Source organism: Trachypithecus francoisi, unplaced genomic scaffold (assembly GCF_009764315.1).
Source record: "Trachypithecus francoisi isolate TF-2019V2 unplaced genomic scaffold, Tfra_2.0 Lachesis_group13, whole genome shotgun sequence".
Taxonomy (NCBI): Eukaryota; Metazoa; Chordata; class Mammalia; order Primates; family Cercopithecidae; genus Trachypithecus; species Trachypithecus francoisi.
In genome coordinates, this window is record NW_022681458.1 from 4,400,558 (window position 1) to 4,428,189 (window position 27,632).

The 27,632-nt window shown below is 52.0% G+C and overlaps 1 protein-coding gene and 1 long non-coding RNA gene across 4 annotated transcripts; one reads left to right on the forward strand and one right to left on the reverse strand.

The window, feature by feature from the left end:
- The first annotated feature begins 403 nt into the window (after positions 1 to 403).
- Positions 404 to 20,660, forward strand: RAB17 (RAB17, member RAS oncogene family). Of its 3 annotated transcripts, XM_033229767.1 has the most exons (7): positions 404 to 480; positions 3,579 to 4,108; positions 8,447 to 8,606; positions 16,779 to 16,930; positions 17,555 to 17,680; positions 19,515 to 19,608; positions 19,854 to 20,660. In XM_033229767.1, the coding sequence occupies exons 3-7, from the start codon at positions 8,450 to 8,452 to the stop codon at positions 19,961 to 19,963; spliced, it is 639 nt and encodes a 212-aa protein (XP_033085658.1). In that variant the 5' UTR covers positions 404 to 480; positions 3,579 to 4,108; positions 8,447 to 8,449; the 3' UTR covers positions 19,964 to 20,660. The 3 variants fall into 3 exon arrangements, with proteins under 3 accessions (XP_033085658.1, XP_033085659.1, XP_033085657.1); XM_033229768.1 differs by lacking the exon at positions 404 to 480 and having other exon boundaries at positions 3,267 to 4,108; positions 8,447 to 8,540; XM_033229766.1 differs by lacking the exon at positions 404 to 480 and having other exon boundaries at positions 3,270 to 4,108.
- Positions 1,478 to 3,355, reverse strand: LOC117094333. Its single transcript, XR_004441507.1, has 3 exons — positions 3,269 to 3,355; positions 2,688 to 2,766; positions 1,478 to 1,587 (listed from the first exon to the last, which is right to left on the reverse strand). It is a non-coding gene; the product is annotated as an uncharacterized LOC117094333 (long non-coding RNA).
- Positions 20,661 to 27,632: the final 6,972 nt, after the last annotated feature.

Consider the following 27,632-nt stretch of genomic DNA (forward strand, 5'->3'; position numbering starts at 1 on the left):
GAGAATATTCTCTCTTTCAATGGTAACACAGACAAGTTGATAAAATGCCTAGAGAAAAATTTAAAAATTGGTATGTGTTAAAATCATATTAATTCTGGTCCTGTAAGTAAATTGCTTATGTTCCATTTTGCCTAATTTCTACTACAAGCAATGATGGTTGTGCACGCTACCACGTCTACGTGGCATTATGGATACTGTCTGGATGGTGAGTCCTGACCCGCCTTCCTGGGGGTTTGTGTCTGAGCTTGACGTCCCACGTCCCCACAGAAATGCACCTTCTGATTTACACAAGCGCACTGCAGGCTTCCTGTGCACACTGGATTCCCACGTCCCCACGGGAATGCGCCTTCTGATTTACACGCGTGCACCGCGGGCTTCCTGCTCATGCCGGATGGCTCTCGGTGCATAGAGTGATCAATCACAGAGGCTGGAAGCGGAGGGAGGTTTAGAACCATCTGGCCCAGCCCCCTTACTTTGGAGGTGAGTAAACTGGTGTTGGGAGGAGGAGACTGTTTTCCTGAAGGAGGATCTGGCAGGTTGCTCCCAGATGACCTCTGTGCAGGAGGGGAAGCTGTGAGTCCCCAGACCCTCTTGAGTATCTGGGTTCTGGCCTTTCACTGTACCCTTGGGCCTTCATGAGGAGGGTGTCAGGTTGCTTGAGATCAGCATGAGCACCGGGCCCTGCCACATTGACCAAGCAGGAAATGGGCTCCGGCAGTGGGTCCCCTGCCACCTGCCAAAGTCACCTGGGCTGGGAGGGCCTCCCTTGTGTGAGCTTTGACTCAGGCCCTGTGGGCAACGGGCTCTGGGATGGGCCCCAGGATTCCAAGCCCTTGGTGAACATGTCTCTCCCCTTGAGTGTGCACAGGGCTGTGACTATGATGGTGTCACTCCTGAGATCAGGTTATATTACATGGTGAAGGTGAAGGGATTTTGCAGATGTAATTAGGGTCATTTATCAGTTGACTGTGAGTTGAGCAAAAGGGAGATTGTGCTGTGGGAGCCTACCCCAATCAGGTGAGCCCTTTAAAAGAGGATCTAGAAGTCAGAGAGCATCTCTTCCTGGCCTGGAGAAAGCAAGCTGCCTTGTGTGAAGGGCCTTGAAGGGCTGAGAGCAGCTGCCCACTGACCCCAGCAGGAATGGGGACCTCAGCCTACTGAGGGAACTGAATTCTGCCAACAAACATGTGGGCTCAGAAGAGGACCCTGAACTCTAGAAAGACCCCAGCCTGGCCAGTGCCTTGACTGCAGCCTGTGGGAACCTGAGCAGAAGACGCAGTGAGGCCATGCCCCGACGCCTGGCCACAGGAGCCGTGAGGCTATAAATGTGTGTTATTCTAAGCCGCCGAGTCACTGGCTATGTGTTACACATCCAAAGATAACTACACAGGCATTGACCCTGTCCACCCAGGGATGTTAGAGGGGCTCTGCTGGTTTTGCCCCAGGCCATGGTGAGAGCCACTGTGAACACAGGGCTCTCTTCTCTGCGCTGCAGAAGCTCGGTGCCCTGTCCCTGCCACAAGTCACAGACTTTCTTCATGTGTTTTACCTCATGTTAATGAGAGAGATCTTCTCCAGGGGCTTGATCTAGCGGGAAACAGAGGAGAGGGGGGATTTTAAATTTCCGTCCATCCGACCCTGTAGATTTGCTGTCCTACAGTAACGTAAAGGATCACCAGGTAAAACGCTGCTTCTCCCGGCTGCCGCCACCTTGCCCCCTCTCACGTGGACGCTGGTGCCTGGGTTGGGAGTGTGGCCGGGGACTTCGTGGCAGTGTGGGGAGGGGATGTGTTGTCCTTGGACATGTGAGAGATCCTTGTTTCCCCATGGTCTCTGCTGGAAATGCCTGCCTGGACCGCCGGCCTCGGAGGCACCTTGGACCTGCCTGCACGAGCTCCTGAGCCTGCCTATCTTGGCGTCTCCTTCCGCTGTCTCATCCTGGCCCTCAGGGCCTCTCTGCACCCTCACCAGTCACTTCTGTGATCTTACACATGTGCATTGCTCAAGGGGTGGCTGGGGATGCCGCCTGGCACAGCTCGGTGCTGTTTGGGGACTGGCCTGAGGTCTTCTAGGGGTTTCCTCCTTCTAGGGAGTTGGGACCCCCCCCCCCAACATGATCCATGGGCTGTTACATAATCACAGTTGAGCTTAGCAGATTCCAAAACTCCTTTCTCTAGACAAGGCCTGGCTTTCAAACCTGCTGTCTGACTGTAGGCACAAACCTCCCATTTTGGGAGTAAAAAGCTGGTTCTTAACCATTTTGTCTTTTTAATTTTTTTTTTTTTTAATTTTTACTTTTTGAGACAGAGTTTCACTCTTTTGCCCAGGCTGGTGTGCAGTGGCACAATCTCAGCTCACTGCAACCTCTGCCTCCCAGGTTCAAGCAAGTCTCCTGCCTCAGCTAGGATCATAGGCACACGCCACCATACCCGGCTAATTTTTTGTATTTTTAGTAGAGATGGGGTTTCTCCATGTTGGTCAGGCTGGTCTTGAACTCCTGACCTCAGCGATCCACCCAGCTCAACCTTCCAAAGTGCTGGGATTATAGGCCAGAGCCACCGCACTGGCCTCTTTTTGCATTCTTGCTACAAAATTGGTATTTGTATCTTCCTCCCATTCTGTGCTCCCCCAACCCTGCAGGAAGGTGGATTCTTCAAGGGAATTGGGGAGAAGAGAAGCACATTCACGTGTTTCCACATTCAGCCTCCATCTCATGAGTTATACCTTTCCCAGCACGTCACCACCCCCAGACCTTTGGTTACCAGCCTGGGGGCAGAGGATAAGGACTCATTCAAAAAGAGAGATTCTCAAGTCTCCAGAGTGCAGGGGCCCAGCCAAGCATGCTGGCAGCTTCCAGGGAGGTGGCCATGCCACGCCCCAGGGGAAGTGGTTGCATGGAGGAAGAATCCCAGAGGAGGCTTGGACGTGGCAGAGCAGCACTGGTCCTGTGTTAGGACTGGCTAGTCCATCCTGCAGGGGTGAGGGGCAGAGCCTCAGCAGAAGCCCAGGCCGGTGTCCCCCCTCCAGCATAAGAGCCCCCGACTCCCACAGGGCGGAGGAACCACTGTGATGGTGGAACTTACTTCCCAGCAGCCCCATGGGATGGGACCCAAACTAGAAGTTAGGGTGATTTTGGAGGACATAAAGCGAGCTGGTTTCCCATATACTGGCTGTGTGGAGTAATGTTCACGGCAACAGATTTCCGTCTCCTCAGCCTCAGGCCCAACCCTGGTACCCCAGCCGTACTCAGAGGCTCTGGAAATCTTACCTGTAGGAGACTCTTCTGTTACCACCAAGTCAGAAATTTCCTGACTAGAGTCTCCCGAAGAATTTGGAAAGACCAGGAGGAAGTCCACCTCCCTGTCTCCTGCACCTGGAGTATCCCATGTCCACGGAGGCCATGTCCACCCTGCCCTCAGGTGACATCAGCCCAGGGTCTGCCCCTGGACTGGCTCACACTGAGTTGCCTGTGGGTCTAGTGTAGGGCTCAGCCAGGGTTGGCTTCCAGCTGACAGTGGGAGGAATTAATTCATTTGACCGAAATATTCTTTTCTCTTCTGGGCTGTTGGTTCTTCAAGTGCAACAAAGATTCAACACAGCTTCAAGGAAGGAGCCAAGAAAAGCATTCCGTGCCAAAGTGAGACCCCGGAAGTGAAACCCCGGAACAAAGCTGAACAACGGGCTCCAGTTCGGTGCCAGCAAACGCAGGACTGGAATGTGACTTCCGGCAGCGCACAGGTGCTCCCAGGTCACCTGCTTTGTGGTCCAGCCTCCTGCTGAGTCACCTGCTTTGTGATCCAGCCTCCTGCTCTGCCCCAGGTGACCACATGACCACTGTGGACTTTGCCCTGAAATCTTTTGGGAAGAGAAGAGGCCTGACCTTGGGGCTGGGGGCCAGCGGGCACTGCCCTGGTCCAAGGCTGCTGCTCTTGACCTCTGCTCTGAGGCTGTTTTCCACTGGAGCAGAGGCTCCTTCTGTCCTGCCTGTGGAGGGAAGTAAACCTTCCCCTGGGCCAGAGAGAGGAGAAAGGGGAGACAGGTAGCAACGCTGTGGACTGGTGATGATAGGCTCTTCAGCTCCCTGCAAGTGACCGGGCCTGGGGAACAGGTGAGTCATTGTTTGAACCTCTGTGCACTTTGCAGAGTGTCTGCCTCTATGCGTGTGTGTCTGCGTCTCTGTGTGTGTGTCTCTGTGTGTCTGTATGTGTGCTTACGTGTTTGTACCCATGTCTGTATTTGTGTCTGTGCATGTGCCCGCATGTGTATAATCAAAGGACAAAGCTGGGGCGAAGACTTCCTGGTTCAGATTTCTGATGGCTCACTAGGTTGGATTCCCAGAAGGAGATTCTTATTTGAAGTTTTCTTCGGGAAAGTTCCAGTTTTAAGGTCTTGAAAAAACAAAACAAACAAACAAAAAACAAACTTCTGGTAATAAGAAGAACTCTTCAGGGAATCCATTTCAAATGACATCAGAATCCCCAGTTAATACCCGGTGATATCTAGGAAGCTTGTCAGGTTTTCTTGTAAACTCCTTTTTACAGTCTACATTTTGTTTTCTTTCTGTATCAAATGGCTGCATTCTGAATGCAATGTACTGGTGTTCCTCTCGTAATCTCAACGTTCTTCAGAGGCCCAGGCAAGGGTGACACAGGAGCGCAGCTGGCGATAGACTCATCAACCAGACCCTTCCCTGGAATGGCCCCTTCCCCACAAAAAAGACTGATTTGGGATTTGCTCTCCTTTTCTTTTCCCTTTAGTGGAAGGGAGGTGTAAGAAATGAAAAAGTCCAGGTTAAGATTCCTAGAGAAGCTCCAATCTTGAATATGGTGTTCCTGAAAACATCTTTGTCTTCAATAACCTAATAACGTCTTTGACTACTAATAACCCCACCTTGATTAAATTCTGGAGGTGGGGGTCAGGTGCCACGCTTTCAATTTTCTCTTTGGTCAGAAGGCTCCAACCTTTCATTGTTGAAAGCTTACAACACTCAATCACACAAAAAGTTGTATAAGAAAATGTTTACTGTAGTCTTATTACAGAGAAAAAAATTAAAACTAAGTAAAAATCCAGTATTAGGAAAATGGTTCAGCAAGTTGAGATAGTTGTAGAAATGTTATGTGTCCACTAAACGTGATTTTGAAGCAATGTGAGACTGCCCTTGGTATTACATTTAAGTATTTTTTACATATATAAGATAATACTTTTATTTTAAAACCATGGGTTTTGGTTTGTTTTTAGGAGTCATAGAAAAAAACTAGAAGTAGGCAAAAATACCTTTTGTGGTTGTATTAAGGGGGTGGAGTTATGGGTAGTTTATTCATATTGACACTTGTATGTTTATAGTAAAATAACTTTTTTTTTTTTTTTTTTTTTTTTTTTGAGATGGAGTCTCACTCTGTTGCCCAGGCTGGAAGGCAATGGTGAGATCTTGGCTCACTGCAACCTCTGCCTCCTGGGTTCAAGCGATTTTCCTGCCTCAGCCTCCCGAGTAGCTGGGATTACAGGCATGCACCACCACAGCCAGCTAATTTTTGTATTTTTAGTAGAGTTGGGGTTTCACTGTGTTGGACAGGCTGGTCTCCAACTCCTGACCACAAGTGATCCACTCACCTCGGCTTCTCAAAGTGCCATTACAGGCATGAGCTACTGCGCCCGGCCCAAAAATAAAATAACCTTATTAAAGAGACATATCATTGTCAAAGGAATGAGACGCTGGCATCCTAGTAGTCACAGTGCATTCCTTCAGAGTCCACCTATTTCAGTTAATTCAGACAAGTTTTGGGCCACAGATTTTTTTTGACTTAGGAAAGGTTTTATTAACCTGTACAAATAAATAGCAAAGAGAACTTGAAGGGGTATCTTTGTTTATTTTTAATTATTTTTTATTTCAATAGATTTTGGGGCAACAGGTGATATTTGGTTACATGGATATGTTCTTCAGTGATATCTGAGATTTTTTTTGCACCCAATACTTGAGCAGTGTACACTGTAGCCACTGAGTAGTGTTTGTTCCCTCACCCCACCCCCACTACCTTTTCCCCTTCCACCAAAGGGTGGAGAGTCTGGGCTGTGCCTTGGCCTCTGAGAGCCTGTCCCCAGCTGACTTGAGCAGATCATCTGATGGACTGAGTTCCCACCCCAGGCACTCTCACTTTGCCTCAGGTGCTGTCTTAGTCTGTGCTGCTTTGACAGAATTCCTGAGACAGAAATGTATACAGAACAAAGATTTGTTTCTTATGGTTCTGGAGGCTGGGAAGTCCAAGGCCAAGGGGTCTACATCTGTTGGGGCCTTCTTGCTGTGTCATCCCCGAAAGGACAAGAGAACATGCAGGCTCGTGGACGTGCAAGACTGCAGCAGTGTTAATCTGGGCATGGATTAATGAGAGCAGAGTCCTCATGACCCAATCACCTTCTGTTAGGCCCCACCTCCCATCATGGTTGCATTGGGGACTAAGTTTTCAAATCTGCTTTTTGGAGGATCCGTGCAAACCATAGCTGGCCCTAAGAAATCATCCTCAATCCAGGAGGATATTTCAAAGCACAGGTGCTGTGTTAATATGCTCTTTGTGCTTGGCCTCATTCATTCATTTCTTAGGTATTTATTGAGTACTTACTATGTGCTAGACACTGTTCCCAGCTCCAAGGAAAACAGAATTCTAGCAGTGATTCCTAGTCTTGGCTGCATACTGAGATCACCTGGAGAGCTTTTCTTTTTCTTTTTCTTTTCTTTCTTTCTTTTCTTTTTTTTCTTTCTTTCTTTTTTTTTTTAAGAAACACAGATGGAAAACTTAACGTTATGTTTTTTATCCGTCTCTGAAGCCAGCATCATACTTGATGGTGAAACTTGAGTATTTCCATCTAAGATCGGTTTCCAGGCATGTTTGGGATAACCACCCAAGTCTCCTATGTGGAACCCTTCTTCTCTGATGGGTAGAGAGCCCTAAACCCTCCTGTTAAGGACTCCGTGACTCTCCAGCCGCTTTCTGTCTAGAACGATCTTCTTGGTATCTAGGACCCCATCGTATCTGTTTCAAGACTGATTTCAAACTTGATTACTTCTCTTCTTATCCCTGCAGGGCAGACCAGACCAGTCTGGGGCCGTGGCTCCTTACTGGGGGCAGTGAGGGCATGTGGATTGCTTCCAACCACTCCTGCTTTTTCTTCTTTCCTTTTCAAAATTCCTCTCCTTCCCTTTTTAGGGAGCCTCCCTCTTGCCCACAGTGGTGAGGGAGGGAGATGAGACTCTGATCACAGGACCAGCTGCCGCCGATGGGTTTCCTATGGATTGTGGAGAGCTTCTCTTTCTAGATAATAAACAAGCACCAAGTGATAACGTTAGAACATTATCAGAATGTCACCATTTTGCAACCCTCTAGTGAAAGCGCGGGTCGAAGTAATAGTCTTCAGTGACTGCCAACATCACAGAGAGACAACTGGACATTATTATTTGTCTTCTGCAGGAAGTGCACACACACTCTCATGGCAATCTTGCCAAAAAATAGCCTGTATCTAATCAGATTTCTATCCTGAACCACCACGTATCAAAAATATAAAGTTCAGAGGACTCCATTCAATAACACAGGGGTGCAATCAGCAACATCCGTACTGGAAATCTATAAGACAACCTGATTTCTTCAACACATGAACTGCAAAGAAAAAAATGCCTGTATCTGTACTGAGATTTGCAGAGGATGGGATGCCTGGGGTCTGCTTTACACTAACCTGCTAGGGGGAGGTTTGGGAGTGTGAGTGACATGAATGGCTGAGAGGATTACTGGGGAAGAGGGAGGTGGGTCTATGGGCCCATCAGACCGTTCTCTATTGCGGTGTGTACATGAGAGTTTTTATAAAGAAAAAATATGCATGGGTCACCCACATTTATTTTGATCACAAAGTTGGTTTTCTCTGGGGCATACTACTATGGGTTCTGAGGCTTTAGACACAATAGGAATGTGTCTATGATGTTTTGAGATCATTGAGACACCAACTTTTTTTAGGTAGATTTTTTCTGAAACACCAACTTTAATCCATGAACAACCACCCAAGAAATGCTCAGATGCTTTTTACCTCTCCGTGCATTAGATACTCTGGAGACAAGTAATAGATTTGTAAAAATTCAAAGTAATGGAAAGTGAACAATAAGACCGAAGACCTCCACATGTAATCATTGCTTTTCAGGGCCTGCAGTGACCTGTGCCCGGAGCTTTCCAAGCAAAACTCCTTTTGTTCCTTACCACAGATGTAAAAATGGACCTAAAAACTGCAGATGGGGAGATGGGGCATGGGGTGCAGAGGGGAGCAGGAGTGTGGACCCAGGTGACCTCTGAGTTGGGAACTCTGTTTCGGACCATCTGCTCCTGACCAGGGAGCAGCCCCGGGGTTGAGCTTGCTGAGTTGATGTGGCTCAGATGTTCCACCTGTTTCAGGCGGTTGTGATTCTTTGCAGGGCATGGCACAGGCACACAGGACCCCCCAGCCCAGGGCTGCCCCCAGCCAGCCCCGTGTGTTCAAGCTGGTTCTCCTGGGAAGTGGCTCCGTGGGTAAGTCCAGCTTGGCTCTTCGGTACGTGAAGAATGACTTCAAGAATATCCTGCCTACGGTGGGCTGTAAGTGAGAGCAGAGCACCCCTTTGCTGGTCTTCAGTGCAGAAGTCTGGGCTGCTGACTCACACCTGGGGCAGATGGGGATGATGCCTGCCTAGAAATCCCCATGCTGTCCTGGGGCCTTGAGCTGCCTGTGTCCAGTGCGTGAGGGGAGGGCGTGAGGTCCATGAGCGCAGCCACAGAATCTACAAAGACAGGAAACACCCTTGGCTCTGGATCAGATTTCAGCTCAGCTGGAGTCTGCAGGGGGTGGAGATTCTGGAGTAGGACCTCTGGCCCCAAAGGGTTGGGTTGGGTGTGAGGGATTATGCTGGTGGAAGGGAGAGCCCGGATGAAGCCTCCTGGGCTCCAGCCCCTCAGCGGCCTAAACCAGCTGTCCTCTCCCACCACCCAGGCCGCCCTCCTGCTAACACTGCTCCCTTGCTTTATTTACCCCAACAGCATCTTCCTTCCCACCTGGACTTGCTTTACCAGCTTGGCCTGGATTGGGGGTGGGAGGATCCTTTTGGGGGTGGGTGGGGAGGGAGACCTTCTCGCTGTGTTTCTTAAAAAGGCGAACCTGTCGTGAAGCTCAGGAGTGACTGTATGGGGCATCTGCAGGCTGCTGGCCTCCTTCCCATCCTGCTGTGGGCACAGCCTGCCTAGGCAGTGAAACCCAGTTTTCACCTGAAATGGGGAAAGCCAGCGTGTTCTTTATGCCAATGCCCCCTGGGGGAACACGTGCAGAATCAGAGCCTTGGTTTCAAATTCGGACTCTGACATGGATAAGCTGCCCATCTCCAAATGGACTCATTCGTTTACTCATCTAACAGGCATCTGTTGAGCACGAACCCTTTTCCAGGCCTGCGTTAGGTGGGGAGGATTCTATAATCAGCTAAACAGAGGCACCAAACACAGAAACACAATTGCAAATTGTGGCACATGGTATTAGCTATTAGGGAGCCCTTCCATTTTCTCGGGGGTGGGGGGTGGTTCCTGAAGGATCCCCAGGGGATACAGGGGGATTGGCAGGGGTCTGTCTGGTCCAACTCCCAGAGCTAGTGGTGAGAATGGCCAGAGTGATGGTGAGAGGCTGTCTGCAGAGGGGACCCTGGGGAGAGAGTCAAGATTGCCCTGGGATGGGCAGTGCAATCCTCTTCTCCATTAGCAGGGAGATCTCCACCCCTCACCCCGCAAGTCCTGATACTGGACTTGGCTTCCTTTAAAAATACATCAAAGTGCCAAGGCTGGCCTCAGCTGAGAATAGAGAACACAGATGAGGGCCTCACTGGGCCTGGATGTTGAGAACTTTGTACCTGGGTGACTGGTATTCAAGATGCAGGGAGAAGCAGCAGGTGTCAGGCCAGGTGAGTTGGACTGGGGATCGATCTCGCTCTGAGACGGAGGTCTGCACACCGTGGCTCTCTGGCTGTTCTGCTTGTTTTGTGCGTAAGGTTCTGTGGAGACAAAGCTCTACCTGTTCAGGCACTTACCCTCTGTAAATGATATTCTTGCTGTTCCTCCTCTCTTCACTCTAAAACGGCAGCAGTGTTGAGTGGTTGCAGCAGTGACCCCATGGCCAGTAAAACCTAAAGTATTTGCTACAGGGCCTTGTACAGAAGGACTCTGTGCTGCCACCCTAGCAGAGCCTGCAGGAGGCAGTGCCCAAAGGCACTCACTGGGTGAGTGCAAGCAGGGCTGAGAGATTCCGAGATGCATGGTTGGAGGGTGGGAGGGTGCTTTGGATTCATTGTGATGTGCTTGGACGTGCTCAGCCCACAGAGAGCTGGACCCACAGAGCCCCCACCTTCCTTGGGTGGGGGTGGGGGGCGATGTGTGGGGTCCGTGGAGCCTCAGGGTGGTGCTGGGCATTCTATATTTTACAGGTGAGGGGGATGGAGGCCCCGACATTGAGGGGCGAGGCCCTAGTTCCTTTCATTCCATCAAGCCAGGGTCCGAGCGTCCCCTCACGCCTGCCCTGGCTGTCCCAATTGCCCACCCTCTCTTCAGGGGGCCTACCAGTGTCAGTGGGGTGAACAAAGCTGGGGAGTCCCAGGCCAGGTTGGGGGTCTTTGCTTGCGGGGAAGGCCTGTATGTCTCACTCTACTACTGGTCCTCTGCCTGGCCCCTCAGGGGCCATCCCACTGCCGGCAGCTTTCAGATGAAAGCCAGGGCCTCCCTTCCTTCAAACCCCTCTCCCCCGGGCCCGGGTTTATCTCCTCTCTCCGAGGGGGAGGACCGTTCTACAGGCTGGACTCTGCCTTTCACCCAGGCCTGGTGTGTGGAGTCTTTTTTCCCACTCTGGGTCTCTGTGATGGGGCAGGGTTGGGAGGCTGTGGGCTGTGGCCCGTGGCACAACAGGGAGAGGAGGAGAACGGCCAGAATAGGTTAGCCTGTGGCTCACAAGCCACCTTCATCCCATCAGCCTCCAACCCTGGGGTCCGTACTTTTGTATTGAGCACCTGGGTGTGGGGGCAGCTGTGCTGGGCTGCAGGAGCAGAACTGTGGAAGCTCCTTCATCTGCTGTTGCCTGAGTCCGCTGTGGGAACGCTGGTCTTCTCTGCTTCCATCTGAGTGTCTGCGTTACACCTTGGGATAATATTACAGCTTTGGAGGTAGATATTACCATAGCTATGGATAGACGTCATGTAATTTATTATTATCATTATGTTAATTTGTTTGAGACAGAGTCTTGCTCTGTCACCCAGGCTAGAGTGCAGTGGCTCACTGGAACCTCTGCCTCCTGGGCTCAAGCCATCCTCCCACCTTAGCCTCCAGAGTAGCTGTGACCACAGGTGCACACCACCATAGCTAATTTTTATATTTTTTGTAGAGATAGGGTTTTGCCATGGTGTGCACCGCCGTACCTGGCCTGTGTTAGTTATTTTATTATTATTATTTTTTGAGATGGAGTCTCGCTCTGTTGCCCAGGCCGGAGTGCAGTGGTGCGACCTTGGCTCACTGCAACCTCTGCCTCCTGGGTTCAAGCGATTCTCCTGCCTCAGCCTCCTGAGTGGCTGGGATTACAGGTGTGCACCACCATGCTGATTTTTGTATTTTTAGTAGAGATGGGGTTTCACCATGTTGGCTAGGCTGGTTTTGAACTCCTGACCTCAAGTGATCCTCCGGCCTTGGCCTCCCAAAGTGTATGTTAATTATTAATCATCATATAATCATTACATGATCATATATTATTATAAATGTGGGTATTGCCGCTTCTAGGATGAGGAGATGGGATGTGCTCATGCCTTTAACTTATGTGCTTTGGGGGAAGAGTGATCTGTGTTGCACGAAAACCCTTTGAGAGTAGACACTCTTGCTGCTTTTGTCACGTGTGACTTCAGCTTTTATCAAGAACACTGGCTCCTGCCCAGGGGAGAGGGTGGGCCAGGAGCAGAGAGCCTCAGAGGAGAACGGGAGTGCTGTCCTCACAGGCAGCCTGGAAATGCAGGAGGCAACGCACCCAGTGCTTGCTTGCAGGAACCCCGAGGGAGGGATGGGATGGACGGCCACAGGAATGTCGCTCCTTCCCTCCATCTGTATTTTTTCCCTGTGAAATGGGAGTGTAAACACTTTCCCGGAGTGGGCTCTCCATGAAAGGTTGCTGTTACTTTGGGTGGCTTAAGGTCACTAAGGCCAGCCCTGTCTGAGGGGTCAGCCTTCGGGAGGATTGACTTGCGTCCCTGGGGCCCTCCCGAGGGGTCTGGTTCAGTCGACAGGTGTGTGGGGTGGGGCCCACAGCAGGACGTGACACAGGCGGTGGGCTCAGCTCCTGGCAAGACACCGTCCATCCAGGGGAAGCAGGAAGCAGAGCCAGAAAGTGACACGGACTCGAGCCCTGAAGCTGGAAACTCAACCTGCTGGCCGGTGCCACAAGAGCAGGCAGGGGCAGAGGTAAAGCAGACAGGAGTCCAAGTGAGCCCAGCCTCCCGCCCACCCCCCCAGGGCCTGTTGAGGAGGTGGCAGCTTCAGGAGCCACTGCTGTGTCAGGGATGGGGGCTGGCGCTACCCATGGACTGCCCCCAGCGTCCTAACGGGCCATAGCAGGGGAGATTCTGTGCGCTGCCGACTTTTGCATGACATCTTTTGGAAGGATGGTGACATCTAGTGCTTGTGTGAACATTTGCCAGCTGAAGCCATGACTAACCCCGGACTTGCTGGGGTTTTTGCAGGAAGGGGAGGGTGACAAACAGGTACCAAGCACATTCAACCTGGCACCAGTTCACTTCCCTTCCAAACCGAGAACGTGGCTGATGTCCTAGAGCCCCCAGAAAATAAGTGTCCATTTCATGTTCTTTTCAATTTGTCATCAGCTCACTATTTTTACAAAAAAGCCAAGTGCTACAGAGAAGGCTTCAATGAGCAGAATCAGCTGTTTATTTAAATTAAAAGGAAAAAAAAGCAAAACCACTTATATGATGTTAACATTTAGTAAAGAGGCTGGGCGCAGCGGCTCACGCCTGTAATCTCAGCACTTTGGGAGGGCGAGGCGGGCAGATTGCCCGAGCTCAGGAGTTTGAGACCAGCCTGGGCAACATAGTAAAACCGTGTCTCTATTAAACAAAAATTAAAATTAGGTCTGGCACTGTGGCTCATGCCTGTAATCCCAGCACTTTGGGAGGCTAAGGCGGGCGGATCACGAGGTCAGGAGATTGAGACCATCCTGGCTAACACGGTGAAACCCTGTCTCTACTAAAAAACACAAAAAAATAGCCAGACGTGGTGGTGGGGGCCTGTCATCCCAGCTACTTGGGAGGCTGAGGCAGGAGAATGGTGTGAACCCGGGAGGTGGAGCTTACGGTGAGCCGAGATCGTGCCACTGCACTCCAGCCTGGGCAACAGAGCGAGACTCTGTCTCAGAAAAAAAAATTAAAATTAAAAAAATAAAATTTAGTAGAGGAATTATTATTTTTATTTTTATTTTTTTTAAGATGGGGTCTCATTCTGTTGCCCAGGCTGGAGTGCAGTGGTATGATCACAGCTCACTGTAGCTTCAACCTCCTGGGCTCAAGCAATTCTCTGCCTCCGCCTCTTCAGTAGCTGGGACCACAGGTGTGCACCACCATACCCAGCTAATTTTTGTATTTTTTATAGAGACAAGGTTTCACTACATTGCCCAGACTGGTCTTGAACTCTTGGGCTAGAGTGATCCTTCCTCCTTGGACTCCCCAGATGCTGGGATTACAGGCATAAGCCACTGTACCCAGCCAAAAATTTATTTTTTAATTACATTTTGGCTTTAGCTGTGGAGACACAGAACATGTAGTTAGTGGGTTTCTGAAAAAGGATATGATAATAAATGCATGTTGTCTTCCAGGTCAGAGTCAAGGAGTGCACAAGACTAGGTGCCTCAGATACCTGTCCAGGGGCCCACCTGAGGGTCCTACATCTCTCTGCAGGGAAGAGAAGGGTCTATGTTCTGTAAATAGCCAAACATTGACTATTATCATGCATTATCGTTGCTTGGACTAAAACCCATGCCCTCCTTGGAATTTTGCTGGGATTTTACATTAGTGTAAATTCAACCAGCAGCCATCATTTTCTTTTCTTTTCCTTCCTCTCCCCTCCCCTCCCCTCTCCTCTCCTCTTTTTTTTTGAGGCAGAGTCTCATGCTGTCTCCTGGTGCCCAGGCTGGAGTGCAGTGGCACGATCTCAGCTCACTGCAACCTCCGCCTCCTGGGTTCAAGTGATTCTCCTGCTTCAGCCTCCTGAGTAGCTGGGACTACAGGGGCGCACCAGCACACCTTTTTAATTTTTGTATTTTTAGTAGAGACAGAGTTTCACCATGTTGGTCAGGCTGGTCTCGAACTCAACCTCAAGTGATCCACCCACCTGGGCCTCCCAAAGTGCTGGGATTACAGGCATGAGCCACTGCGCCCAGGCTCCAGCCATCATTTTCAACATGGAAAAGGAAAATATGAGAGGCTAAGGTTGGTAAATGGAGGAAGCAAACCTGAGTTTTATGCTCACGTGTCACCTGCGCCAGCTTTTAAGATAAAACCAAATTCAAACTGAGAAATGTGATTTGAAGTGATGGGAAACAGAAAGATGAGGATAAAAGGCCCACGTTTTAAGACAAGTCCACGAAGAGCAAAGAGGACAGGAAGAGGAAGCAAAACTCGTGTTCCCTTTCTCTCCTTGCTCAGACGATTTAACTGCCACCCTGGGTGGAGGGCACCATTAGCTCCTGCTATGGACGAGGAAGCTGAGACTTAGAAAGTTTAAGCAAGCTGCCATCAGATCAGCTGAGGGGTCTACACTCATGGCCTGGGCACAGTCTTCATTCTGGCACCATCGTCAATCCAGTGCAACACCTGATGTGTTCAGAGGTGTATAGCCGGTTCAGTCCCAACAGTTGCCCCGTCCAAGCTGGAAATCACTGGTCCTACTGTCTGCATGGAGACTGCAGCTTTGTTTGACCTGGAGAGTTTGTCTAACTTCAAGTTCCTGGACCTGCAGGAAACTGCAGGACATGCGGGCAGAAGAGCCCAGGTGGTGGCTTCCGTTTAGGAAGAGGTTGTGTCATGAGAGAGAAGCATGGTCTTGCTGCATCACGCTGGAAAGCTCTGTCCAACCTCCTGTTCTATGTTTAGTGGGTGCAACTGTGTTTTCCCCACCTGTAAAGATGCAATTAAGTCCTATCCCCTGGAACCTGTGAGTGCGACCTTATTTGGAGAGAGGGTCTTTGCAGATGGCCCCTAAGTCCAGTGACTGATGTCCTTATAAGAAGGGGAGAGGACGCGGCTACAGAGATGCAGCCACATGAAGACAGAGCCAGAGATGGGGGAGATGCAGCCACATGAAGACAGAGCCAGAGATGGGGGTGATGCAGCCACATGAAGACAGAGCCAGAGATGGGGGTGATGCAGCCACCAGGAACACCAGTGTTGCCGGCAGCCCCTGAAGCTGGAGGAGGCCTGGGACGGATTCTCCTTCAGTCTCTGGAAGGAACCAACCCAGCCAACGTGTTGGTTTTGGACCTCTGGCCTCCAGAACTGCAGGAAGAAATCTGCTAATTTGAGCCACTCGGCTCGTGGAACTTTGTTTTGGCAGCTGCAGGACTCTCATGCATGTCCTTGGAGTGAAAGTTTTCATTTCAAACATGTGGCTCCATTTGCCAGAATCTCCCCCAACAGACTCCAAACCCAACCCAGGGTCTAGGCAGGGCAGCAGCTTTGACAGAAGCCTGCCAGTGCTGGTGGCTCCTCCATTCCCAGACACCTTGCCTTCCCCCACCGCTTCCTCTCCAATTCTGTGTATAACACATCCCTGACAAGCCACACACGATGGGCAAAACATTTTGGAGATCTGTAAAATAATCGTTTTTAAAATCATATCTCTTTGGAAAGCAAAGGGTAGAAAATCTTTAAATGAACAGTGCATTGCCCAATATGTGAAAGTGCTTTCGGGTAGTTTTGTGTGTGTGTTTGTTAAGCAGGTACTTGTGCTTGGGGGTGGTTTTTTTGTGTGTGTGTTAAGACAAAGCCCCTGCCTTCCTGGGGGAGACAGGCAGAGAATGCAGGAAGCCTTGCCTCTGGGTGTGTATGGGGTGCAGGGAGGCTTCCATGGAGGCAGGGGGCCCAGCAGCCCTTCCAGGGTTGCCGCTCGAAGATCTCAAAGGACGCCGAAGAGTTTTCTAGGTAAGAAGAGGAAGGATGCCATGCAGAGGAGACAGTAGAGAAGGCGGCTGGTGGGGAGCAGCAGCAGGAAAGTGGGGAGGTTAGGAGGCGAGGAAGGCCTTGGAGAAACTTGTGCAATTGTCACTCCCTCTGTGCAAGATGGGTCTGGCAGACAAGGGGCCAGTGGGCTAGGGGTGCTCAGGGTTCTAGGGGTCCCCAGAGCCCAGCTGCATCTGTGGAAGCCGGCAGGGATATGTTGGACTCCGGGTAAGTGGAGATCCCTTCCATGGCATATGTAACCCAGAGCTTTTGTGTTAGGTCCTGGAGAGATTTATCTTCCCAACCAAAGCCTCTCCGAAGGCCCCATAGCAATCACTCCTGACACTTTGCTTGATGTGGAAGCCTCCATTTCCCAGAAGAACTGTTTGCTCAACCGCCCGGCCATGCGGGCATAGGAGGCACGTGATCAGCTGTCCCTCTGAGCCCATTACTGTGCCTGTGGCTTCCCGTGGTCCCACCTGAGCCACACGTGGCAACCTCGTCCTCTGAGTAAGCCCTGTGGGCCTCCCTGTTTCAGGTGCGTTCTTCACAAAGGTGGTGGATGTAGGCACTGCCTCTCTGAAGCTTGAGATCTGGGACACAGCTGGCCAGGAGAAGTACCACAGTGTCTGCCACCTCTACTTCAGGGGCGCCAATGCTGCGCTTCTGGTGTACGACATCACCAGGAAGGTAGGGCCCACCTTGAGGCATGTCCCATCCTCCTTCTCAAGCACCTGCCTTCTGGTTTCTCCAGTGCAATGATGCCATGGTGTAATCACAAGGCACAGGGACTCCGTTAGTGAGCACCAGTCACCTCCTCCAGGATGGCCTCTTGACAACCCCCCATCCTCCTGCACAGTCAGGGTTCTGCTCCTCTGTGGTTCACAAGGAACACGCCGCTGCCATCTGCCACTCAGTAGTTCCTGGTGCTGCATTAGGGTCAGGGTTTGGGGTGGTGGCCAGTTCCCCAGACTCTTGCACAAAGTGGTCCTTTGAGGACATCTAGGGGTGGAAGATTCAGGAGCTCAAGGCCTGACCTGAAATACCCCGTGGTCGGCAGTCTCCTGGGCCTGCTCAGGGTGAAGGATCTGATGTGTGTCCCAGCAGTTTTCTGCCTGGCCGCACAGGTCACCCAGGACAGGAACGTGCCCTCCTCAGAGGAACAGAGCAGCCTGCAGGTGTGTCCATGGCCAGTTGGATTCTGTGACATTTAACACAACATGAACAGCAACACTGGCTTTCCCCCCCGGAATAGCTAATGACCGCCTGTAAGTTTTGTTTGACATTATTTTTTTTTTTTCTTTTCTTTTCTAGGATTCCTTCCTCAAGGCTCAGCAGTGGCTGAAGGACCTGGAGAAGGAGCTGCACCCAGGAGAAGTCCTGGTGATGCTGGTGGGCAACAAGACAGACCTCAGCGAGGAGCGGGAGGTGACATTCCAGGTACCGCCTAGGAGACCCTGCTCTCCTCTTCCACAGGAGAGAGCCCTGCCCGCCTGTGTCAAGACCTTGGCACTCACACTTTCACACACGCACACCTACACTTGCACACCTTACACATGTGACACACACCTCTACAAGCCCACATGCATTTGCACACATGTGCACACCCCCCACATTCACTCTCACTTGCACCCACACACATACAAGCACGCACACACGCACACACACTCGTGCACATGCACACACACGCACACACACGCACACACATGCACACACACACACAACTTTCCACCTGAGTTTCTCTGTTAGTCAAAGATTTCCTGAAAAACTCAGGGCCAGCACCATGGCAGTTCGAGCCCAGTGGTGGAGGAGCAGGCACGGTGTGGCCGGCAGAGGGAAGGGCAGGGCGGCACTGCAAGGTGGGCTCGGCTTGAATGAGAAAAGTGACCTATTTCCTCAGTAGGGCTCCCTTCCCCACTCGGTTCCCAGAAGGGGCTTCTATGCAAATATAGCCTCCCTCACCCGGGTTTTGTCAGGCCTCCTTACAGGCAGAGGCAGCGGTCACCCAGGTGTCGCTGTTGTCCCTCTTCCATGGCATCCCACCTCCCCCACCACATTTAGGACGGAGACCATATAAACAGCTGCAGACAAGTGGCTGATGGGGAGACCCCACACACACTAGAGGCTGGCACAGGGGAAGACCCAACTCAGGGATTAGACCGACAGGCGCTCCTCCCAAAGAGAAAAGGCCCCAGCTTCAATGGAGGCTGTGGAGAGATGGAGAAGTGGGGTGAAGATTTTGGAGAATCTCGGGGGAGAGCAAGGGGAACAAAGGAAGACAGCATCGGTCTGGGCCTTCGTTGCAAAGTGGGGTCGGGGAGGAGAGGGTCCTGGCAACAGAGCTGTGCCCCCTGAGAGTGACTAGATGTGCTGTGTGCTCAGGCAGGCACAGAAACACAGGTGCGAGGTTACTCAAGGCCTGGAGGGGCAGTGGGCGGCCATGGTGGGTTTGGAGCGTCTGTCTGGGGAGCTGGCTGAGGCGCTCAGTGGGGACGAACACAGGGCTGGCTGAGGGATCTCTGAGCCGGGACAGGAGTAGTGCATTCATGATGGCGAATGGTGCGAGAGCTGTGGGTGTGACTGGCCACACCTGCTGCCAGCTCCGTGTCTGGCTGGACAGTCAGGACCCTGAGCTGTGCCCTCTGGGATCCATCACAGGCTCCTCTTCCTGGGAGAGTCCTGGAGGCTAGGGGAGGGGCCTGCACAGGAAGGCCCCCATTCCTTGGCCACCCCTGACTCCTGGGCAAGGCTGTGGCCTTCCCATGAATGCTTCTCTCCTGGTCACCCATTGCAAGCCTGCTCTTTTCCAGTTTGCCTTTGCTCTGGGACATCCATTTCTCCCCAAAGGAGAGCTGTGCTGGAAAATGAGGGCTTCCCAGAAGAAGGGCCCAGGTGGGCGCTGTCCAGGGGCCTCCCTCTGCCTCTTCTGTTTCTTGGGTTTTCAGTTGATTCTTTGCCCAGTATCAAAGCCCACAGGTGCCAACAGGCATGGTGGGAGGGGAGTCTGGTGGTGGGAACGTGGCTTTCCAGGCGCTGCAGGAGGAGGAAGGCCGTCCCCAGCCAGCTAGAAGAAGAGCCTCTTCCAGGGAGCACACCGTGCCCCCTCCCCAGCCCTGGCTGTTCAGGAGTGCCGAGAAACACAACTCGGACGTGAAACGTGGAGGCGTGCGGGCTCCACAGCTGCAGCTTTCTCAGGTCTTCCTGTTGGAAGTGAACCAGGTGTCCTCCGGAAACTCTCATAAACAACGCGGGATTTTGTGACTATTTCTTTCAGGAAGGGAAGGAGTTTGCTGAGAGCCAGAAGTTGCTGTTCATGGAAACTTCGGCCAAACTGAACTACCAGGTGTCAGAGGTGTTCAGTGCCGTGGGTGAGTGACGTCCCCATGGGCCAGACAAGGTGGGAGGTGCTTGTCCTTGACCGACTTCCCTGGGTCCCTGTTGCTGGTGACATCCCTATAGAATGCCTCTAGGGACTGGACAGTGACCAAGAGGGGCAGGAGGCCCTTGTTCTATGGTTCCGGATCAACATAGAGGGATGGGTCCCGCCTGGGGTGGCTGGTCTGCAGGGCTGTGCTTGGCTGGGCAACTTCCCTTCCCCTCTTGCTGTTCACAGCCCAAGAGCTACTGCAGAGAGACGACAGGGAGGACCAGGCTCCGCAGGGGGATGCAGCTGTGGCTCTGAACGAGGGGCCCGCGAGGCAGGCCAAATGTTGTGCCCACTAGGTGCAGCCACTCCTGGGGGCTGTGGAGAAGACACCCCCTGCCTGGGCCATGGCCAGCTCTGCGAGGATTCTGATTCGCTCTCGATGCTGGGTTGCTCCCAAGCCCTAGAGGTTCCTGGAAGTTGGCCCCCTTTATAAAAACCACTTCCCACAGCCAGTGGGAACCGCCAGGGGAAGATCTGATGTCACATGGCTCCCGGGAAAGTGCTGTACCCCATCTTCACCGACACCCTCTGATCCTCCGATGCCTGTGCCTGCCCTACCTGGACAGTGGCCCCCTCAGCCAGGCAGCCTCTGGGCAGAGAGGAAGGAAGGATTGGAAAAGTCCCTGGAGCACAGCGATGGTGGGAAGATGCCTTACCCCTTGATCTGGGTGGGGGCACTGGCCTGGAGCTTGGGCCCACCTGCTTCGGGGAGTTGGGGAGCAGGCCCAGATGGAGGTGGTGGTGCCAGGAAGAAACGGAGGGATGACTGACTGTGGGGTGGGCACAGGATTTCCGCTTATTGGTGAAGTTGCCCCTGGGAAGGGCAGCGGGGGCAGTGGCACCAGTTCCCTCCCATGGTCTCCCAGCTGGCAGTGTGGTGAAGCTGAGTTTCTGTCCAATGCGTAGGAAGGTTCTGAGACATTTCGCCTGAGATGTAAGGTGTACTGCGTATGCATTGTTTTCTCCAAAAATTAAATTGCTTTTGACAATCTGGCTTTTGGAAGTTTTTGAGGACAAGGCGGGGCACTGCGCCTGATGGATGGTTGGAGGTATTTCTGTATAGATTCTGGGAGGGTTCCTGCTAAGTAAATAAGGAAGCAGGCCCATGTGGCAGGCTGTGACGCACGTGGGCCTGGCCCAGCTCTCTGGATGGGATGCATTCCCAGATGGCGACACTTCATCCTGCCTGCCTCCCTTTACAGAGAAACCCATGTCTTAGTCTGTTTTTGTGTTGCTATAAAGGGATACCTGAGGCTGGGTGATTTATGAAGAAAGAGGTTTATTGGGCTCATGGCTCTGCAGGCTGCACAGGATGCATGGGGCCAGTGTCTGTTTCTGGTGAGGCCCCAGGCTGCTGCCACTCATGGCAGGAGGCAGTGAGAGCTGGCGTGCAGAGGTCACACGGGGAGAGGAGGTAGGAGAGGGTAGGGGGGAGGTCTCACTCTTTTTAACAACCAGCTCTGGGGGAATTCTTACAGGAGCTTTGGAGTAAGAGGTCCCTCATTACTGCTAGGATGGCACCAAGCCATTTATGACCCACCCCCATGACCCAACACCTCCCATTAGGCCCCACCTCTCACACTGGGGGTCAGATTTCTTCTGTTTTTATTCTTTTCTTTTTGGAGATGGAGTCTCGCTCTGTCATCCAGCCTGGAGTGCACTGGCATGATCTTAGTTCACTGCAATTTCTGCCTCCCAGGTTCCAATGATTCTCCTGCCTCAGCCTCCTGAGTAGCTGGGACTACAGGTCCACTCACCTACACCCACCTAATTTTTGTAATTTTTAGTAGAGATGGGGGTTCATCATGTTGGTCAGGCTGGTCTCCAACTCCTGGGCTCAGGTGATCCACCCGCCTCTGCCTCCCACAATGCTGGGATGACAAGCGTGAGCCACCGCATCCAGCCCTGGGGGTCAGATTTCAACATGAGGTTTGGAAGGGACAAATATCCAAACTGCAGCAACCCAGACCCTGTTTTGGGAGGTAAACCCCACATGATGTTTCCCTGTTGGGTCTCTTTCTGGACACCTGATGTGGCAAGGTTATTTCAAAGGTGGCCACTTTTTGGAAGGTTATATTGGTTTTCATTCTTGTCCCTGGGACTGTGATAAGCCAGGTTAAGTTTTAAACAATAGAACATTTTTATCCACCTGGAAAAAGTGGCATCACTGTATTGGTTGCTGTAAGGATCAAGTAAGGAGAAAGCAAAGTACCTCTTGTTTGACGCTGAGCTGCTCATCACGCGAAAGGGGAGAGGGCTCTGTGCCTGGAACTTCCGGGCTTCTCTCTGCTCTCATTCACTTTGCGTAGAGATGCCAGGCCTTGACCTTCAGTGGTGCCCAGACCATGGGGAGCCCTGACAGGGGATGGAGGAGGGGACACAGAGGCCAGCCATTGCCTAGGGCCCACCTGGTGAGGCTGGCTGTGTCTTGGCCAGAAGCCCCTGCCCCTGCCAAAGAGGCCTCTTCCTCCTGCAGGTTCTGGTGGCTGCTCCCTCCCCTCATCCATTGGGCCTAGAGTGGGCACAGCCCCTCCTTGCCAGCCTGGGTTTTTCAGCGTTCCAACCACAGCTTCATAACAGTACCTCCCTCACGATCCCTGGCTTCATTTTCCTAACTGGAGGAGCTGCCTGGGTCCACTGGGCCCCTGGCAGATCCAGCTTTCAATCTTGGAGACAAGGAAACATCCTGGGTCTCCCTTGGAGTCTGGCTTTCCTGGTGCTAATGTGACCTGAAATGAACTTCTCACGTGATCTTTATTAGACAATTGCAGACCAGATTTCACACGCCTCTGTCATGATCTCCAAGAAGAGCTAAAGGATAAATACAGAAAACAATAGCTCGCGAGAGGGCCTGTTCCCTTGCTTTTCACGCGTACTGTCCTCGTTTCTTAGACAATTTCACAGGTGAAATCTGACACTATTATTGCTATGCACATTGCAGTTTCCGGCTGCTAATAAAGTTGGACCATTTTTCGTGCGATGATTCCCTTGCCGATGAAGAACATGAAGTGTGAGTCCCCAGTGTGCTAGGCTGTGTCCTCGCGCCCTGTGCCCCTGCAGCGGGCCCTGAGCCCAGGTGGGACCCACCTTGCAGGCGGCTGCAGGCTGAGGTTGCCCGTGGCCACCAGACGGCGCTGCAGCATTGTGTAAGGCAAGTCCCAGGGTCCTGGCGTCCTGAGGGTTGCTCTGCTGAAGAGCAAACCAGGAGGCTCTCAGAGGAGCTGCAGAGGAGCGGCTTGATGACATAGAAGGGAAGGAATATGAGGGAAGTTTGAAATGATTCCTTCAGGAATCCTTCATTTCAGGAATTCCTTCATTTCATGGCCTCCCCAAGGGTGGACAGATCTGTGATGGTCCTGGAGCCCTGGGTTCCCCGTCTCCTGGTACTGTGACTACCCCTTTCCCCTCCTCCCTCACCACTAGGCAGGCGGGGCTCAACCCTGTGCTGGAGTCACCTGGGGAGCTTCGGAAAGCCCTGCACCTAAGCAGGGTGAGGTGGCTCATGCCTGTAATCCTGGCACTTGGGGAGGCCGAAGCGGGAGGACCACTCCAGGCCAGCAGTTTGTGACCAGCCTGGGCAACAAAGAGAGACCCTGTTTCTACAAAAAGCAAAACAAAAAATTAGCTGGGTGTGGTGGTGCACACCTGTAGTCCTGGCTACCCTGGAGGCTGAGGTGGGAGGATTGCTTGAGCCTTGGGGGTTGAGGCTGCAGTGATCCACGATCAAGCCACTGCATTCCAGCCTGGGCAACAGAATGAGACCCCATCTCCAAAAAAAAAAAAAAAAAAAAAAAAATCGAGCCCCACAGCTGCATCTCACCCGGAGGTTCTGATCCCATCAGACTGCACAGGGATTTCTAAATCCTTCCAGGTGAGCATAGGTGAGGCTGAGAACCTCAGTGAGAGCAGGGCCTCTGTCTGCCCTGATTTCTGTGGGGTTCCCAGGGTCCCCTACACTGTCTGGCACACACCAGTCACTCAACACATGTGTATCCAACCAAGGGAGAAAAGCGTGTTTTCTTTCCCGGAGACCTAAAGAACAGGCAGGCTTTCCTAAGAACAGCCCCCACAGCCCCTGACACCTGCGTGTGGAAGTCTCACCCGTGGCCATGCTCCACCACCGTATCTTCCTGTCCCGAAACGGGGCTGGGGTGGGGCAGCAGGCAGGAAGGCCCCATTTCTGTGAGCACACAGGGAGAGGCCCCAGCAGGGCTGCAGACATTTGTGTCACAGATGATTCGGGATAAATGACTCCAGGACCCCACCGGCCCTAGACCCTGGGGGAAGCTGGTCCGTGTGCCCACTGTCCAGGCTGCTGCTGGGGAAGCAGCTCCAGCCCTGCTTAGCCTGAGTTTGGACCTGGGTCTTCTCATGAGCTGTTGTTTGCCTGTGGCGGGTGGTGGTGGAGGCCAGAGGCATGGCAATGTTGATGAGTGGCCCTGGGAGCCCCTGCCGTCCCAGCCTGTGAGGCTAATCTTTTCTTTTCTTTCTTTCTTGTTATTTTTGTTTTTGTTTTGAGATGGAGTTTTGCCCTTGTCACCCAGGCTGGAGTGCAGTGGTGCAATCTCAGGTCACTGCATCCTCTGCCTCCTGGGTTCAAGTGATTCTTTTGCCTCAGTCCCGAGTAGCTGGGACAACAGGTGCCTGCCACCACACCCGGCTAATTTTTGCATTTTTAGCAGAGATGGGGTTTCATCAGACTGGTCTCAAACTCCTGACCTCAGGTGATCTGCCCATCTCAGCATCCCAAAGTGCTGGGATTACAGGCGTGAGCCACCATGCCCGGCCTGTCTTGTTTCCTCTTGACTATATTCCTATCCCGTTCCTCTGGATGGATCTGTGTTTCCCCGATGGGCTGACTCACAGAACTATTCTTTAAAAAAAGGTTTTTTTTTTTTTTTTTTCTTAAATCTATTCCCTCTTTAGGACTCCCACTGGCCAAATTTAGACCACTTTGAGTGTCAAAAATTATAAAGTTCTGAGAAAAAAAGAAAAAAAAAGAAATATATTATCTGGAAGAATCCAGCTAATGACTGTGGAAGGAATTAGAGAATCATCGTGGTGTGGGGGTGACTTGTGGTGCAGGAGCTCAGCCTGGCATGAGTAGTCAGGGGACACTGACATCTCGGGCTGCAAGCTGGCTGGGAAACAGGATCTGGCCATGGGGCCCTGTCCCCACCACAGATTTCACATTGATCACACAGGAAAAAAACCTCTTACAATGAAGAGATCTGTCTCTACCACAGGGTCAAATAGCACCTGTCAGAGAGGGAGCCCGGGGTCCCATGGTCAGATATGATGCAATAGGAAAGACACAGAGTGTTTAGGTCCACTGTGCACGACCTGAATCCAGGCAAGACCCTGGATGCACTTCTCTGATGACAGGAAGTACAGGGAATGGAAGAACAGGTATATCGCCGTGGGAGAACAACTTACAAATCACATAGGCAGAGCATTTTCCAAGACGACTCATCCGGGTGCTTGAAAAAGGCAATACCAGGACAACATAAAAAATTAACTGGTCAGGAATCAAAGAGAAACAGCTGACTGTGAATTTAGATTGGAGCCCGGTGGGGGAAAAGGAGACTCTCTTGCCACACGTGGGGATTTTTGAGTACAGACTAAAAACTAGATGATATTGTGAAATTACTACAATGGTTTGCTCAGGTATGATAATTTTATGGCTATGTAGGAGACTGGCCTTATTCTCGGGAGAAGGATGCTGAAAATATGCTTTAATACATTCAGTCTGTTCTTCAGCCACCGCCATGGTCCACTTCTAAGACATTTCATCACCTCCAAAAGGGAACTCCTATATCTATTAAGCAGTCATTCCCCTCAACCCCTCTTCCCTATCCCCTGACGGCCACGAATCTACTTCCATAGAATATACAATTTCATACAATCTTTTTATATAAACAGAATCATACACATTTGAATTCTTGTGCCCGGCTTCTTTCACTTAGCATGATGCTTCCAAGGTTCCTCCATGTTGTGGCATGTATCAGTGCTCCATTCCTTTTCATGGCTGAGTAATATTCCATTGCGTGGATAGACCATGCTGTGTTTTTCTACTCTTCTGTTGATGGGTGTTATGAAATGTTTGTGTCTCCCCCTCCACCATAAATTTATATGTTGAAATCCTCCCCCCATTGTGGTGGTATTAGAAGATCAGGTCTTTGGGACATTAGGTCATGAAGGTGGAGCCCTCATGGATAAAATGAGTGCCCTCATAAGAAGAGGCTGGAGAGCTTGCTTCCTCTTTCTGCTCTCTGTTGTGCAAGGATACGAGAAGACGGAGTCTGTCAACCAGGAAGAAGATGGTGTCAGATTAGCTGGCACCTTGATCTTGGACTTCCTGCCCCCAGAACTGTGAGGAATGAGTGTTTACTGGCTGAGCCTCTGTGCGTATGCTCTCTTGTTAGAGCAGCCCGCACTGACTAAGGCAATGGCATTCAGATTGTGTCCACCCTTTGGCTACTGGGAAGCGTGCCGCTGTAAATGCTGCTGTGTGGGGATATGCTGAGCACCTGCCCTCAGTTCTCCAGGGTCTACACCTGGGGTGAATTGTTGGGTCATTTGATAACTGCCTGTTTAACTTTTTGAGGGCTGTGGCCTCTTTAATGCCTGACCTAGCCCCTGCTGCCCTAGGAGCAGGCCTTGCCCCACTTCCTGTTTCCGGAGGCTCACTCTACTCTGGTGAGGTGCCCAGGGCTGGAGGGGCTCCCCTGTAGCTGGGGAGGTGCAGTCACCCCAACTCAGCCCCATGTGGGTGGCCTGGGCCTTGCCACTGGCCCCTCTGAGCATGCATGGCCAAGAGGGCTGTGGTCAGGGTGGGCCTGAGATCGGCCTCTGCAGGCAGTGTCCAGCAGAGTCCAAGCCAAGCTTTGGGTTGGAGGTTGCTGGTTAAGCCTGTTACCTGGCTGGGTTGGGGGGTGGGCCTTGGGGAAGGGGTTTGCACTCACAGAGCACCCACCCTGTGCTGGCTGGCGTGCAGGTGCCATGCCCACCGAGCTCAGGAATGAGGTAAGCGTTGCTGTTCTGTGGCATGCAGATGTGGAAACTGAGGCTCAGTGATTGAAAGGATGAACTCAATCTCCCAGGCGGTGCAAGTGTGCCCCCAATGTCAACATAAGCTACACCTGAGGCAGGACATGGAGCCGTCCCGGTGTGATTTGAAAGGGACGCACGTGGCGTGGGAGCAATCTAGGTTCAAGTCTCCCTGCCATGGGTCAGAAACAATCCATGGTGCATCTTCCCTGAGTAAGAGGCAGACAAGACAGACTGCAATAAGAGGACTAGCAGTTGTAGGGGTTGTGGGGGGAGGGATGAATAGGAGGAGCCCAGAGGACTTCTAGGACAGTTAAATGACTGCATGATGCTACATCATGTTGTTGTATATTTGTGCAAACCCGCAGGACATGCAGCGTGAAGAGTGGGCTCTGACATACTCTGGATGGGGATGGGGATGTGTCAGCATGGGTACCTCGACTGGGACAAAGGCACCCTCGGTGGCGGTGTTGACCATGCGGGAGGCTGTGCGGATGTGGGGGAAGTGGGGGGATGGGAACTCTCTGTACCTTCTACCCAATTTTGCTATGAACCTAAAGCTGCTCTGAAAAATAAAGTCTAGGAAAAAAAAGGACTGGCGTTGAGGGGCTGTCCAGGGCTGAGGCTGGGGGCTATGCTACCCTCCCATGGGGGCAGTGTCCTGCAGAGTATGACGTGTGGCACCTCCTGGCCTCATGCAGTTGGCAGCCTGGGCAGTCACTCAGGGCAGCTTGGGTGTGGGGGTGACTGTGGGCTGCTGGTGACCAAGGGTGGTCCCAGCTCCACACCTCAGTGCCAGGTGCCCTCTGCCAAGTCACAGAGCCTTTTCTTCCAAAGAAGTTGCTGGGCTCTGAGGTTCTTTCTAGTCTAACATCCCAGGAGGGAAGAACTTCAGAGTCACCACCACACAGTCGT

What these genes read in the sequence shown, in the direction of transcription:
- RAB17 (XM_033229767.1), top strand. Translation starts at nt 8,450, where the DNA reads ATGGCACAGGCACACAGGACCCCCCAGCCCAGGGCTGCCCCCAGCCAG. An exon ending in AGCGGGAGGTGACATTCCAG is followed by an intron (nt 17,681 to 19,514) that starts GTACCGCCTAGG and finishes TATTTCTTTCAG; the next exon opens with GAAGGGAAGGAGTTTGCTGA. An exon ending in AGAGGTGTTCAGTGCCGTGG is followed by an intron (nt 19,609 to 19,853) that starts GTGAGTGACGTC and finishes TGCTGTTCACAG; the next exon opens with CCCAAGAGCTACTGCAGAGA.